The sequence below is a fragment of the Sceloporus occidentalis genome, unplaced genomic scaffold (assembly GCF_023333645.1).
Source record: "Sceloporus occidentalis isolate IW3139 unplaced genomic scaffold, rSceOcc1.0.p SCAF_10, whole genome shotgun sequence".
In the NCBI taxonomy this organism is placed as follows: Eukaryota; Metazoa; Chordata; class Lepidosauria; order Squamata; family Phrynosomatidae; genus Sceloporus; species Sceloporus occidentalis.
In genome coordinates this window covers 21,662,263-21,672,381 of record NW_028316990.1, presented here as the reverse complement: position 1 = coordinate 21,672,381, position 10,119 = coordinate 21,662,263, and the positions used below count along the sequence as shown (strand labels likewise).

Genomic DNA, 10,119 nt, shown 5'->3' with positions numbered 1-10,119 from the left:
GCAGAGCTTAAGGAAGGAAGGCCCCACAACAGACTCCAACTCCCAGAATTCCATAGCCTTGGGCCAGGATGCTGGAAAGCAGTGCCAAACATAGTCAACCCAGCGCATCTCCTTGAAATGAAGTGACAAAGACAGGGAACAGTACAATCAGCCCGCCTTGTCTACAGATTTTTAAATCTACCGTTTCAAGCATCCAGTCAGAAACTAATCTTGAAAGAGATCAGCTCCCAAAAGGCGCACCCCTTGGCCTTTGCCATTTTCCCTAAGGGACGCCATTTCACTATGCCACTGCATTTAATGGGACTTGAACATCCGCAGGTTTTGTTAGCCACGGGGCCCTGGAAGCAAAACCCAAGCCGCCTTGAGTCCCTGGGAGGAAGGCAGGATAGAAACAAACAACAACAACAATAATGATAAACGCAGCAGGGGAACGATGGGAAATAAAGGGCTCGATGCGAAGCCAGGCTTTGTGCTTAGTGGGTGTGTATACTATGCCACTGGCACGGGGCGCATCCAGCCTGGCTCCCGCCTGGTGCCTAGCGCTAGAGACTGAGGAAGGCGAGGGCGCCCTTTTATGCCCTGTGGCGGACCAGAGGGAAAACCTTGTGCCCCGCCCCTGGATCCTGATTGGCCGCTAGAAGCAGAACAGAGAGCCTTTCCCAGCCAGGACCCCTCCGACGCTTCTCCCTTCTGTCAGCCAGACTCCACTTCATTTGGCCCAGGACTGCCCTGGGAGGCCAGCCTCGCGACCCTCTCTCCCTGGGGCAGCGGAGAGAGCGTGGCTGCGTGACCAGACCCAGGCCTCCGGCGCCACAGGCTGCGCTGGTCCTCCTCGGTCCCTGCTGCCGGTGGGCGCCGGGGCGGCACGTCTCTCCCGGAAGGGGCGGGGCTTCCCTTGGCCCTCCTCTTCCGGAGGAGCTCCGCCTCTCCTCTCCCTGCCTTCCCTCCGGCTCCGGCTGCCACTCCGTCCGCCTCGCCATGGCCCCCTGGAACCCTCTCAGCCGCCGCATGGCCCAGCTCCTCCTCTCGCCCCGGTGCCTGCCGCTCCTCTCCGCCCGGGCAGGGTAAGCAAGCGGAGGCCGCGTCCACACGAGACGCTCGACGCGTGTCTGGCCCACCTCGGGCCTGTGTAGGGCGACCTTCGCGGCCTTGTGTCCCTCGGCGCGGACCGTAACCCTGGTCGCCCTGGAGAAAGGAGGGAGAAGCGCGCGCGCGCCATTGGTCGCCAGGAAGGGCGGGCACGGAAGGGCCTCTCCTGATTGGCTGAGGCGCGGCTGCCCTTGGAGAGGCCTTGGAGGGCGCCCCAAAGGGGATGGGGGTCAGGGAGAGGAGCACGCGGCACTTCCGGCTCCCGTTCGGCCCCTTTCCGCCCCAATAGCAGGAGGATAAGCCAGCAGCCCCGAGTGGTGGGGGATTCTGGGAGTTGTAGTCCCCCGGGCCATGGCAAGTCTCCTGTGAGCAAGCCTTGCCAAGGAAGCCCTGTTATAGAGCCGTCCTGAGTCAAGCACAGAAAACACTCAGGCAGAGGAGGGGCCTTTCCAGGACTCTGGGGAGCAGGGTTCGAATCCAGAGCAATGCCAGCGAGGGGCCTTGGGCAGCAGCAGGCCACACTCTCTGGGCCTCAGAGGGAGGCAAGGCATTGCCCTTAAAGGCAGCTCCCTGCCCTAAAGAGAGACTGTGCAAAAGGAGAAGGAAAGGGGTCAGTTGGCGGTGGCTCTCTCTCTCCCTCTGGGGCCAGGTCAGCTGGGCTCCTTCCTTTGCCCAGGCCTGATGGAGCTGGGCCTGCCTCTCTCCCTCTGAGGCTGGAAGATGGCAGGAACAAGCCCAGGAGGCCTCAGTCGTAGGCAGGATGGCAGAGGGGCCGAGGGGGGTGCTCTTCTCCTGGGAAAAGGGGGTCTGCCCAGGCTTGGAGAAAAGGACCTTGAGAGGCAGCGCCCCAACATCTCCATTGGGAAAGGGCTGGGTCCATGGCACGCTACTTCTCAAAGGCACTTGGAGTGAAGGAGGGATGCGCTGCTGTTGTGAGCGCCAACCAACCTGTTGTGGTGGCTGTTGTGACGCAGCTCCTGGTGGGCTCAGGTGGAGATGGGCCCCCCCGACCCCATCCTTGGCGTGACGGAGGCCTTCAAGCGCGACACCAACAGCAAGAAGATGAACCTGGGAGTCGGCGCGTACCGCGATGACAACGGGAAGCCCTACGTCCTGAACTGCGTCCGCAAAGTAAGTCCGCTTCCCTTGAGCTCTTGCTCAAAGTGAGGCCTAAGGTGCCCGAGTCCAAAGCAAAGCAAATCCTTTGCTGGGTTGCTTTTTGCAGCACTAGGCAAGCCTGTCTCCCATTCCCATGGACTGGGAATATCCGTTCTTTCTCCTTGAAACCAGTGAATCATCCTGCTGTCTGTTTTTCGCTCTCTCCATCTGAAGTTTGGACTTCTTAGCTAAGAACAGCAGGTCAGCTGAGTGTGCATTTGGGTTTCCTCTTGGCATGCAAGGGAAGCAAAGGAGTGAACTAGGTGCCTTTTCTCTGTCCAGGCGGAAGCCCAGATCGCAGCCAAGAAGCTGGACAAGGAATACCTACCCATCGCTGGCCTAGCAGAGTTCAACAAGGCTTCTGCGGAGCTGGCCCTGGGAGAGACAAACGAAGTTATTCAGAGCGGCCGGGTAAGGAGCAGAGACTTAGCCATAACTAGTCCTGTGTTCAAGCAGTGGATTCTTACGCCAGAGACTCTCTCCCAAAGGCAACTTTTTCTCCTAAGGAAGCACAAGCCTGGAGCCCTGGCTGACCTGGGACAAGGCAGAGGGAGACCCTTTCTCAGCCCAGTTGCCAAATGCAATGTCAGAGAGGGATCTGCATCCCAGTTGTGAGCAGATCCAAAGGCAAGAGAGGTGGGAGCCCAGGATACCTTAGCTTAGAAACTGTTATGATCAACAATCAAGGCTTAGAAGAGGTTGTTCGGCATCTGTGAACAGGACGAAAACCTCTCTCAGAGGTAGGAAGCCACAAATAATGGTGGCATGGAACTGGAGTGTGGATGACATCAGGAAGTTCTTCCTCATGGCTTCTTGGAATTGCCTTTCTTGTAATTTGCGAGTTGCAGTTAAATCAGCAACACCTTTAGATCAGTGGTCCCCAAACTATGCCCTTGAAGAGATTTCGGACTTCAGCAACCAGAAGCCTCAGCCATGTTGACCAATAGTCTGGGATTCTGGGAGCTGAAGTCCAAAATCCCTTAAAAGAGCACGATTTGGGGACCACTGCTCTAGATTGACTGACAGTCTACGTTCAAGGTGAACTCCTGTAAATTAATAGGAGTTAATAGGTAAAAATGCATCCTGCTCTGCCTTTGCAGAGCCCTTGAGTCCCAGGATTGAAGAAAGGGCAGGATATTGATGCTGAAAATGCTGATGATCTTTTCCCTTGCAGTATGTCACTGTGCAGACAATTTCTGGAACAGGATCTCTCAGGGTTGGTGCCAACTTCTTGGTGAGTCCTTATTCTACCGTCACAAATTGGGGAGAAGGGGTTTGGAATTTTTGCTCCGCTTACAAATGATCCCTCAAGCCGCCTGTAGCCTCTGGCGCTACTGAAATGGTGCCTCTTCCTCTCCTTGGTGCAGCAACGTTTTTTCAAGTCCAGCCGTGACGTCTACCTGCCCAAACCCTCCTGGGGGAACCACACTCCCATCTTCAGAGATGCAGGGATGCAGCTGCAAAGCTACCGGTACTACGACCCCAAAACCTGCGGCTTTGATTTCTCTGGGGCCTTGGATGACATTTCTGTAAGTTGAGGACTGAAGGCAAGCAGGTTGGGGAAGTTTGGGTCACAGAGGGCTTTGGGGTGGGCAGCTGCAAAAGGCCGATCCAGGAAGGGTCTCAGTTCCCCTTTGCTAGCAGGGCCGTTTAATGTAATATTTTGGGGATACACAAACTGGATGTTGGAGTGCTCACATTAGTCATTGGTAGTGATGTCTCATAGAAAAACCAACCAACTCTTCTATTGTGAAAGACATAATTATTTTCTTTGGATGCATGAAGCAAATCTGGGTGGTTGGATGAGGAAGAAACCCTGATTCTCTTAAGGAGCTCTTAACACCTCTTAACATGGAGTCGGCAACTGCCATGGGTCTGCTGCCCAAGTTTCTGTCCTTGGGACCCTCCGGGAGCTGCTTGTCCTGCCCCAAAACAAATTAGAATTGGCCGAAGGTCCACTTGTGGTTTCAAAAAGCCAGTCATTTCTGCTGTTAAACTGTACAGAGTTCCTGCAGCCCATTTAAAATGTGAATTGTCATCCTGGAGCCTTGCAGGAGGGGCAGTTCATGCACATCTTCCCCCTTTTTTAGCCAGAAAAAAGATGGTTGGGGTCATCTGGGGCATTCAATACCTCAAGAAGAGGTAGCCCCATTTTGCCCACCTTTATCAGAACAGCTCAGTAAGATTCCCTAAGTATTCTCTGTTTGTGGCCCATCATTTTCTCTCTCTCTCTCTCCCTTTCTCTCTTTGTATTAAAGAAAGTTCCAGAGAAGAGCATCATCCTCTTCCACGCTTGCGCTCACAACCCAACCGGAGTGGACCCTCGACCTGAGCAATGGAAGGAGTTGGCAGCTGTTGTGAAGGTGAGCAGCAGTGGGGCAGAAAGAGGCAGAGGTTCTGTATTACTTCCATTGTCTCACTGTTCTTGTCCTCCTTCTTCATAATGTTAACCTGCAACCATTGGGGCCTGTTAGCCTTCCGTGTGTTTGGAGTATTCCAGCTTACAGACCTGAGGTGCTAGTGCTATGCAGGCCCTAACAGAGCTCATCCCTGGGTCATTCATTAATCTGGTCTGTTGATCCTGAAATGGTGGTCTTTGGGAAATGAGCAAGGACTGCAGCATTGTCTTGGGTATCTCTCAACCTGACTTCACGCCCTGAAGCTTTTCTTCTTGGTTCTATTCTACTGTTTGTTCAGAGTTTCATGAGGGACTGGCCACATTCCAGTCCCGGCCAAACAATCACATTGCATTCCACTTCCACCTCAGCTAGACAAGTCGTGTTGTGTTAGCCAAGCTTAGGTTTACAGGGGGATTGTGTAATTCTGTTAAAGCTCCGTGGACTTGATGCAGCAGGTTTAGAGCTCTTACATCAGTTAAATATGCATGAGGTTTGACTGTTTGGGACTTGGGTCTTGAAATGCCCAATTGGAAAGTCATGTGTGGGAAAACTAGAAAGTGCCCTTGATCTTCACAGACGGAGCCAGGCCTGGGCAGCTGTTCAGTGAGCCACAGACCCAACTTCAGCACATTCCTCAAGTGATTCAGAACATTTGTAACTATTTAAAAAGCAGTGGAAATTTGGTTTTTAAATGATTGAAAGTTGTTGTTCTAAGTGAATTGTTGACCTTCTCAAACCATGACAGTCGGTGCTTGGTCTGGCAGGGTTGCAGACTCTGCCTTTTCTTGCTACTGCTTTAGGGAAGAAGCATCACTCTGGCTAAGCTGAGATGAGCTGCCTTCTTCTCTTTCAGAAAAGGAACCTCTTTGCCTTTTTCGACATGGCCTACCAGGGCTTTGCCAGCGGGGACATAAACCGGGACTCCTGGGCCGTCCGCCACTTCATTGAGCAAGGCATCAACGTTGTGCTCTCCCAGTCCTACGCCAAGAACATGGGCTTGTATGGTAAGCCCTTGGAACTATGTGTGTCCCTGCTCCTGGCGCCATAGGAAGGGAAAGCTGCTTAGAGGATTTGAGAGAGGCTTTCCCTTCCCACTTGGTGATCAGCCCAGACTAGGAAGGCATTTCCCGCTTACGGGGCTTGGACTTTGGACCACGCTCTTAGTTTTGCAGAGGCCTTTCCAGGTTAGAAAAGGAAGCATGGCAGCACTGGCGAAGCTGCCAGTGGGAAATGACCCTATGTGCGTGTCATTGGTTGCAAAGCTCTTGCCAAAACACCATAGGTTGACTTGGTTTCAATCGAGTAATTTCTTAGAAGGACTGGATTTTAATGATTTAAATCACTAGTGAGGAAGATGCTGTTCAGCCATAACGATAAGGACTTCCCCGATATCTGGCACGCTTTCTTGAGTTTTCTGTTTTGGTTTTTGCCAATCTTTGTGGCAGTATCTGGGGGTCCCAGCCTTAGAAACAAGGCTCCCTCTGGCATGAAGGTGCCTGTGTTCCTGGCAAAGGAAGGATGGCCAGGAGGACCCCGTTCTCTCTCTGGGGAAATGGGGCGGCCTTGCAGTCTCTGCCTTGCTTTCTAGGGGAGCGTGTGGGGGCCTTCACAGTGGTCTGCCAGGACGGGGAGGAGGCCAAGAGAGTGGAGTCCCAGCTGAAGATCCTCATCCGCCCCATGTACTCCAACCCCCCCATCAATGGGGCACGGATCGCCTCCACCATCCTGAACAGCCCCGATCTGAGGAAGGAGTGGTAAGGCAGGGCCAGAGGGCTGAATAGAGAAGGGGAGAACACGGGGCCTGCGGGGCTTGAGGGGACATGTTAGCGGTCCAAAGAAGCCCTTCAGATGTGGGGCAGTTCCTGATGTGTTTGCCTATCTGGCCTTGTTCATGCTTGATGCCAGATTTCACACCTGGAGCAGCCACAGTGGCTCCAAACCATGATACCTTTATTGGGACAAGCAAAATGCGCAATTCCATTTTGCAAGCTTTCAAAGTCACACTGGCTTCTTTTTACATCAGGCAAATAGGAGAAATAAATTGAAGATGTTAGTCATAGGCCAGCATTTTGCTGTTTCTGGTCTTAGGAGGGCTCTTTGCAGGCTGGCACCTCACCCTTTGGCCCTGCGGTCACTGGTAGATTTTCAAAGTTAAGGAAACTTAATGTCTGTTTGCAATTCAAATAAGATGTTTCCTTTGAATCCTGCATGTCTCCTTCCTTTGTGAAGCCACAGGTGCCTATGTAGGTAGAGAACCCTGAATTTCTCAAGGAGTCTTCATGTTTTGCATCACTCACATATCCTTAGGAATAAGCTGCTACCTTGCCAGGGGTCTCCCCTCTGCCCCAGTTGGAAGGCAGTGGGCCTGATCTTGGACTGGAGGTTTCCCACTTCTCCTTTAGAGTCTCTTCCACCACCATCCCCTTTTTTTCTCTGGTGAGGATCAAAAACCTTTAAAAGCTAGAAACCCCAGGAGTGTGTTATGCAGTGCCTATGAGAGCCACTGTTTGTGTCAAGGCAAGCAATGGGTGCATTTCCCCGGGAATATCACTCTGGCTTCCTAGTTGGGTTGCCTTCTTCCTTTTGGATTTCTCATGATGAAACTCCTTTGGATCACGATAGAAGGTGGCCAGCCTCCTAGACCTTCCTTTGTCCTCTGCCTCTCTCTGTTTCTCTGTCCTCTCACTGCCCCTTTGGTCTCTGCATCGCTTTCTCTGGCTCTTTCCTGGCACAGGCTTGTGGAGGTGAAGGGGATGGCCGACCGCATCATTGGGATGCGCACCCAGCTGGTGGACAACCTGAAGAAGGAGGGCTCCTCTCATAACTGGCAACACATCACGGACCAGATCGGCATGTTCTGCTTCACGGGGCTGAAGCCTGAGCAGGTGAGGAGGGAGGAGAGGCGCACGACAGAATGGGAATCATCAAAGAAGTGGCCATGTTAGTCTCTTGCAGCAGAGAAGGAAGGAAGGAAGGAAGGGGAAACAGAGAAAAGAAAAGACCAACTGGTTTCATGGATATAAAATCACTGCTTTGGGTGTGCTTAGTATGCCATTCAAAGACAAGGACTGTCACAATATTTGCAATTTTTTCAAAGAAGACACTGTCGCAATACATTTCGTATTTTGAGAAAGAAACAGAGCTTTTACCTTTCAGGTGGAGCGGCTGACCAAGGAGTTCTCCGTTTACATGACGAAGGACGGCCGCATCTCTGTCGCAGGGGTCACCTCTGGCAACGTCGCTTACCTGGCCCACGCCATCCACCAGGTCTCCAAGTAAACCCTGTGCACCCAGCCAGATCACTCCAACAGCCTTCCCTTGGGCCTTCTTTGGACACTTTGGCTGCCGGTTGCAGGGGAGGAAGAAGAGGAGGAGGAGGCAGTGACGTTGCCCAACAAACGGTTTTGTTTTCCCTGAGCACTTAAAAAACACGGCTGAATGTATTTCTGGTGCAGCCCTGCCTCCCCTCATTTAAGATGTGTCCCTCTGTGCTTTAACCAAAAATGGAGCCTTTCATCCTTGTAATATTTTTTTGTAGAGGTTGCGGTGGGAAATGCTGTAGTGAATGTTTGCCTGCAGGCCTTGTCACGGGCGGCCGTGTCGCCCAAAGGTTGTGTGCCACTTGCTTTGTGGGAGTTGGGGCGCCAGGCCTTCCCTCTGCCCTGGGATTGGGGGGTCCCCCAGACAGACCCCTAAGCTCCTTTCTGTGCAGAAAAGCACCACGTTTGCAAAATTTCTCCCCCTCCCTCTCCAGAAAACCTCACAACCTTAAAAGGCCCAGTTGCTTTCAAAGGAAGGCAGGTGGGGCTGTTCTGCGTCTGCATTTCTTTCCTGGAGGCGGTGCAGGCCAAGAGCTCATGGCTTCTTTACCTTCTGCTTTCTCACAGATTTAGGGCCTCAGGTCCCTAGCGTTTGTGCCTCTGGGGGACTGGGTCACAGCCCCAGGATGGCAGGTTACTCTCCCTTCTTTGCCAAAACACGTTTGCACCACTTCCAATCATAGGTAGGTAGGCTGGTAGCATTTTGCTTTGAAACCAAATAAAAGGCAGACAATAGAATAAAGTTCCTAACTGCTGTTTGGCATTCTAGGGTAACAGATTTAAATTGCATTTGCTTTGGATTTAGGAAAGCTCTGTTAAGTTCATGTTCTGTCCCAGATTTCCTTTTTCCCCATGTGATTCTTTGCAATCGTTGGGCAAAAGTAAAGCTCCTCTGTGAAACTGATAATCCTACTGTCTCTGGTTCTGTTTGGAAACATGGCGCGGCAAAATTGTTTTATCAGCAATGTGCAGGGACTGTTCCCTTGTGCAGCTTTTGCGCACAGCAGATTCAGGCTGTTCGCATATCTTCAGAGGAAGGCACCCGGGAAAGCCTCCTCTTGCGATGAAGCCCTAGGAGCATTTCTCTCTCGCTTAACCTTCCTTTCCCATAATTCCCCATGATCCACCTTCATAAGAAGTATGTGATTTATATACTGCCTTTCCAAAAGATCAAGGCGGTTTACAAAATTACATAAACAGATCCACAAAATGCATAAACAATTTACATCAGCAAATACACAAAATACACACTAAAAAACAATCCCTCATCCCTTAACTAAAATACAACCAACATTAAACAAAACTAATGCTCTGGGCCCCACAGCCACCTCCAGCTCCCAGAATTCCATAGCCTTGACTCATTCTTTCCACACTTGATAGGGATACAGTCTGCAAATGGAGTTTTTGAGGGCGGGAGGGCAACAAACTCCAGCTCCCAGAATTCCATAGCAGGGACTGAGATTGGAGCCTTGGAGAACTCCCCCCTTTTTATGTGCGTAAAAGATCCCAATTAGTTAATTAAACAATTAGTTACAAAGCCTGTAGTGCTGCTTTAGAGCCTTGGATGCTTTGGGCCTAGCTTAACCTACTGGGCATGCTCTTGATTTGAGCCCTCCGACGACTACATTTCCCAGCGTGCCCTGCGCGCGTCTTGTGGGCGGAGATGCGCCGGCGCCACGTGACCCGCAGCAGCTCAGAAGGCGGCGAAGGGCGAAGCAGGCAAGTGAGGGAAGGGGCTGCAAGAGGAAGAGACCCTCCCCAAAGGGTGGGCGTCCAGGGGGCTGCCCTTTCCCTTCCAACAGACCCCTGGGAGAGTGGCAGCAGGGGTCTCTGTCCTCCCCATTCCCCCTGGGGCTGGGGGCTCCTCGGTCAAGCCCTGCCTTCCTCGGAAGGGGAGGGGGTTCCCTCTCTGCCCCTCGGGACTCCCAGAGGAAGGGTCTCTCTTCCATTCCGACTCCCTTAAGACTCCCTGGGAGAGTGGCAGCAGGGGGCTCTTCCCGGCCTCCCTCCCCCCATGGACATCCCTTATTCAGCCTTGGAAGAGCCCCCCAAGGGATCCCGGGAGGGAGGGAAGAAAGGGTCCCTTTGCATTCTCCCTTCAAAGGGTGGGAACCCCTAGAGGGAGTGTTTTTTTTTTGGGGGGGGGGGCTTTT

At 52.5% G+C, this 10,119-nt stretch overlaps 1 protein-coding gene across 1 annotated transcript; it reads left to right on the top strand.

The window, feature by feature from the left end:
• The first annotated feature begins 899 nt into the window (after positions 1-899).
• LOC149306121 (aspartate aminotransferase, mitochondrial) lies at positions 900-8,873 on the top strand. Its single transcript, XM_089476859.1, has 10 exons — positions 900-1,064; positions 2,064-2,220; positions 2,530-2,658; positions 3,422-3,481; positions 3,615-3,776; positions 4,506-4,610; positions 5,500-5,650; positions 6,235-6,400; positions 7,381-7,531; positions 7,803-8,873. The coding sequence occupies exons 1-10, from the start codon at positions 979-981 to the stop codon at positions 7,923-7,925; spliced, it is 1,290 nt and encodes a 429-aa protein (XP_089332985.1). The 5' UTR covers positions 900-978; the 3' UTR covers positions 7,926-8,873.
• The last annotated feature ends 1,246 nt before the right edge of the window (positions 8,874-10,119 follow it).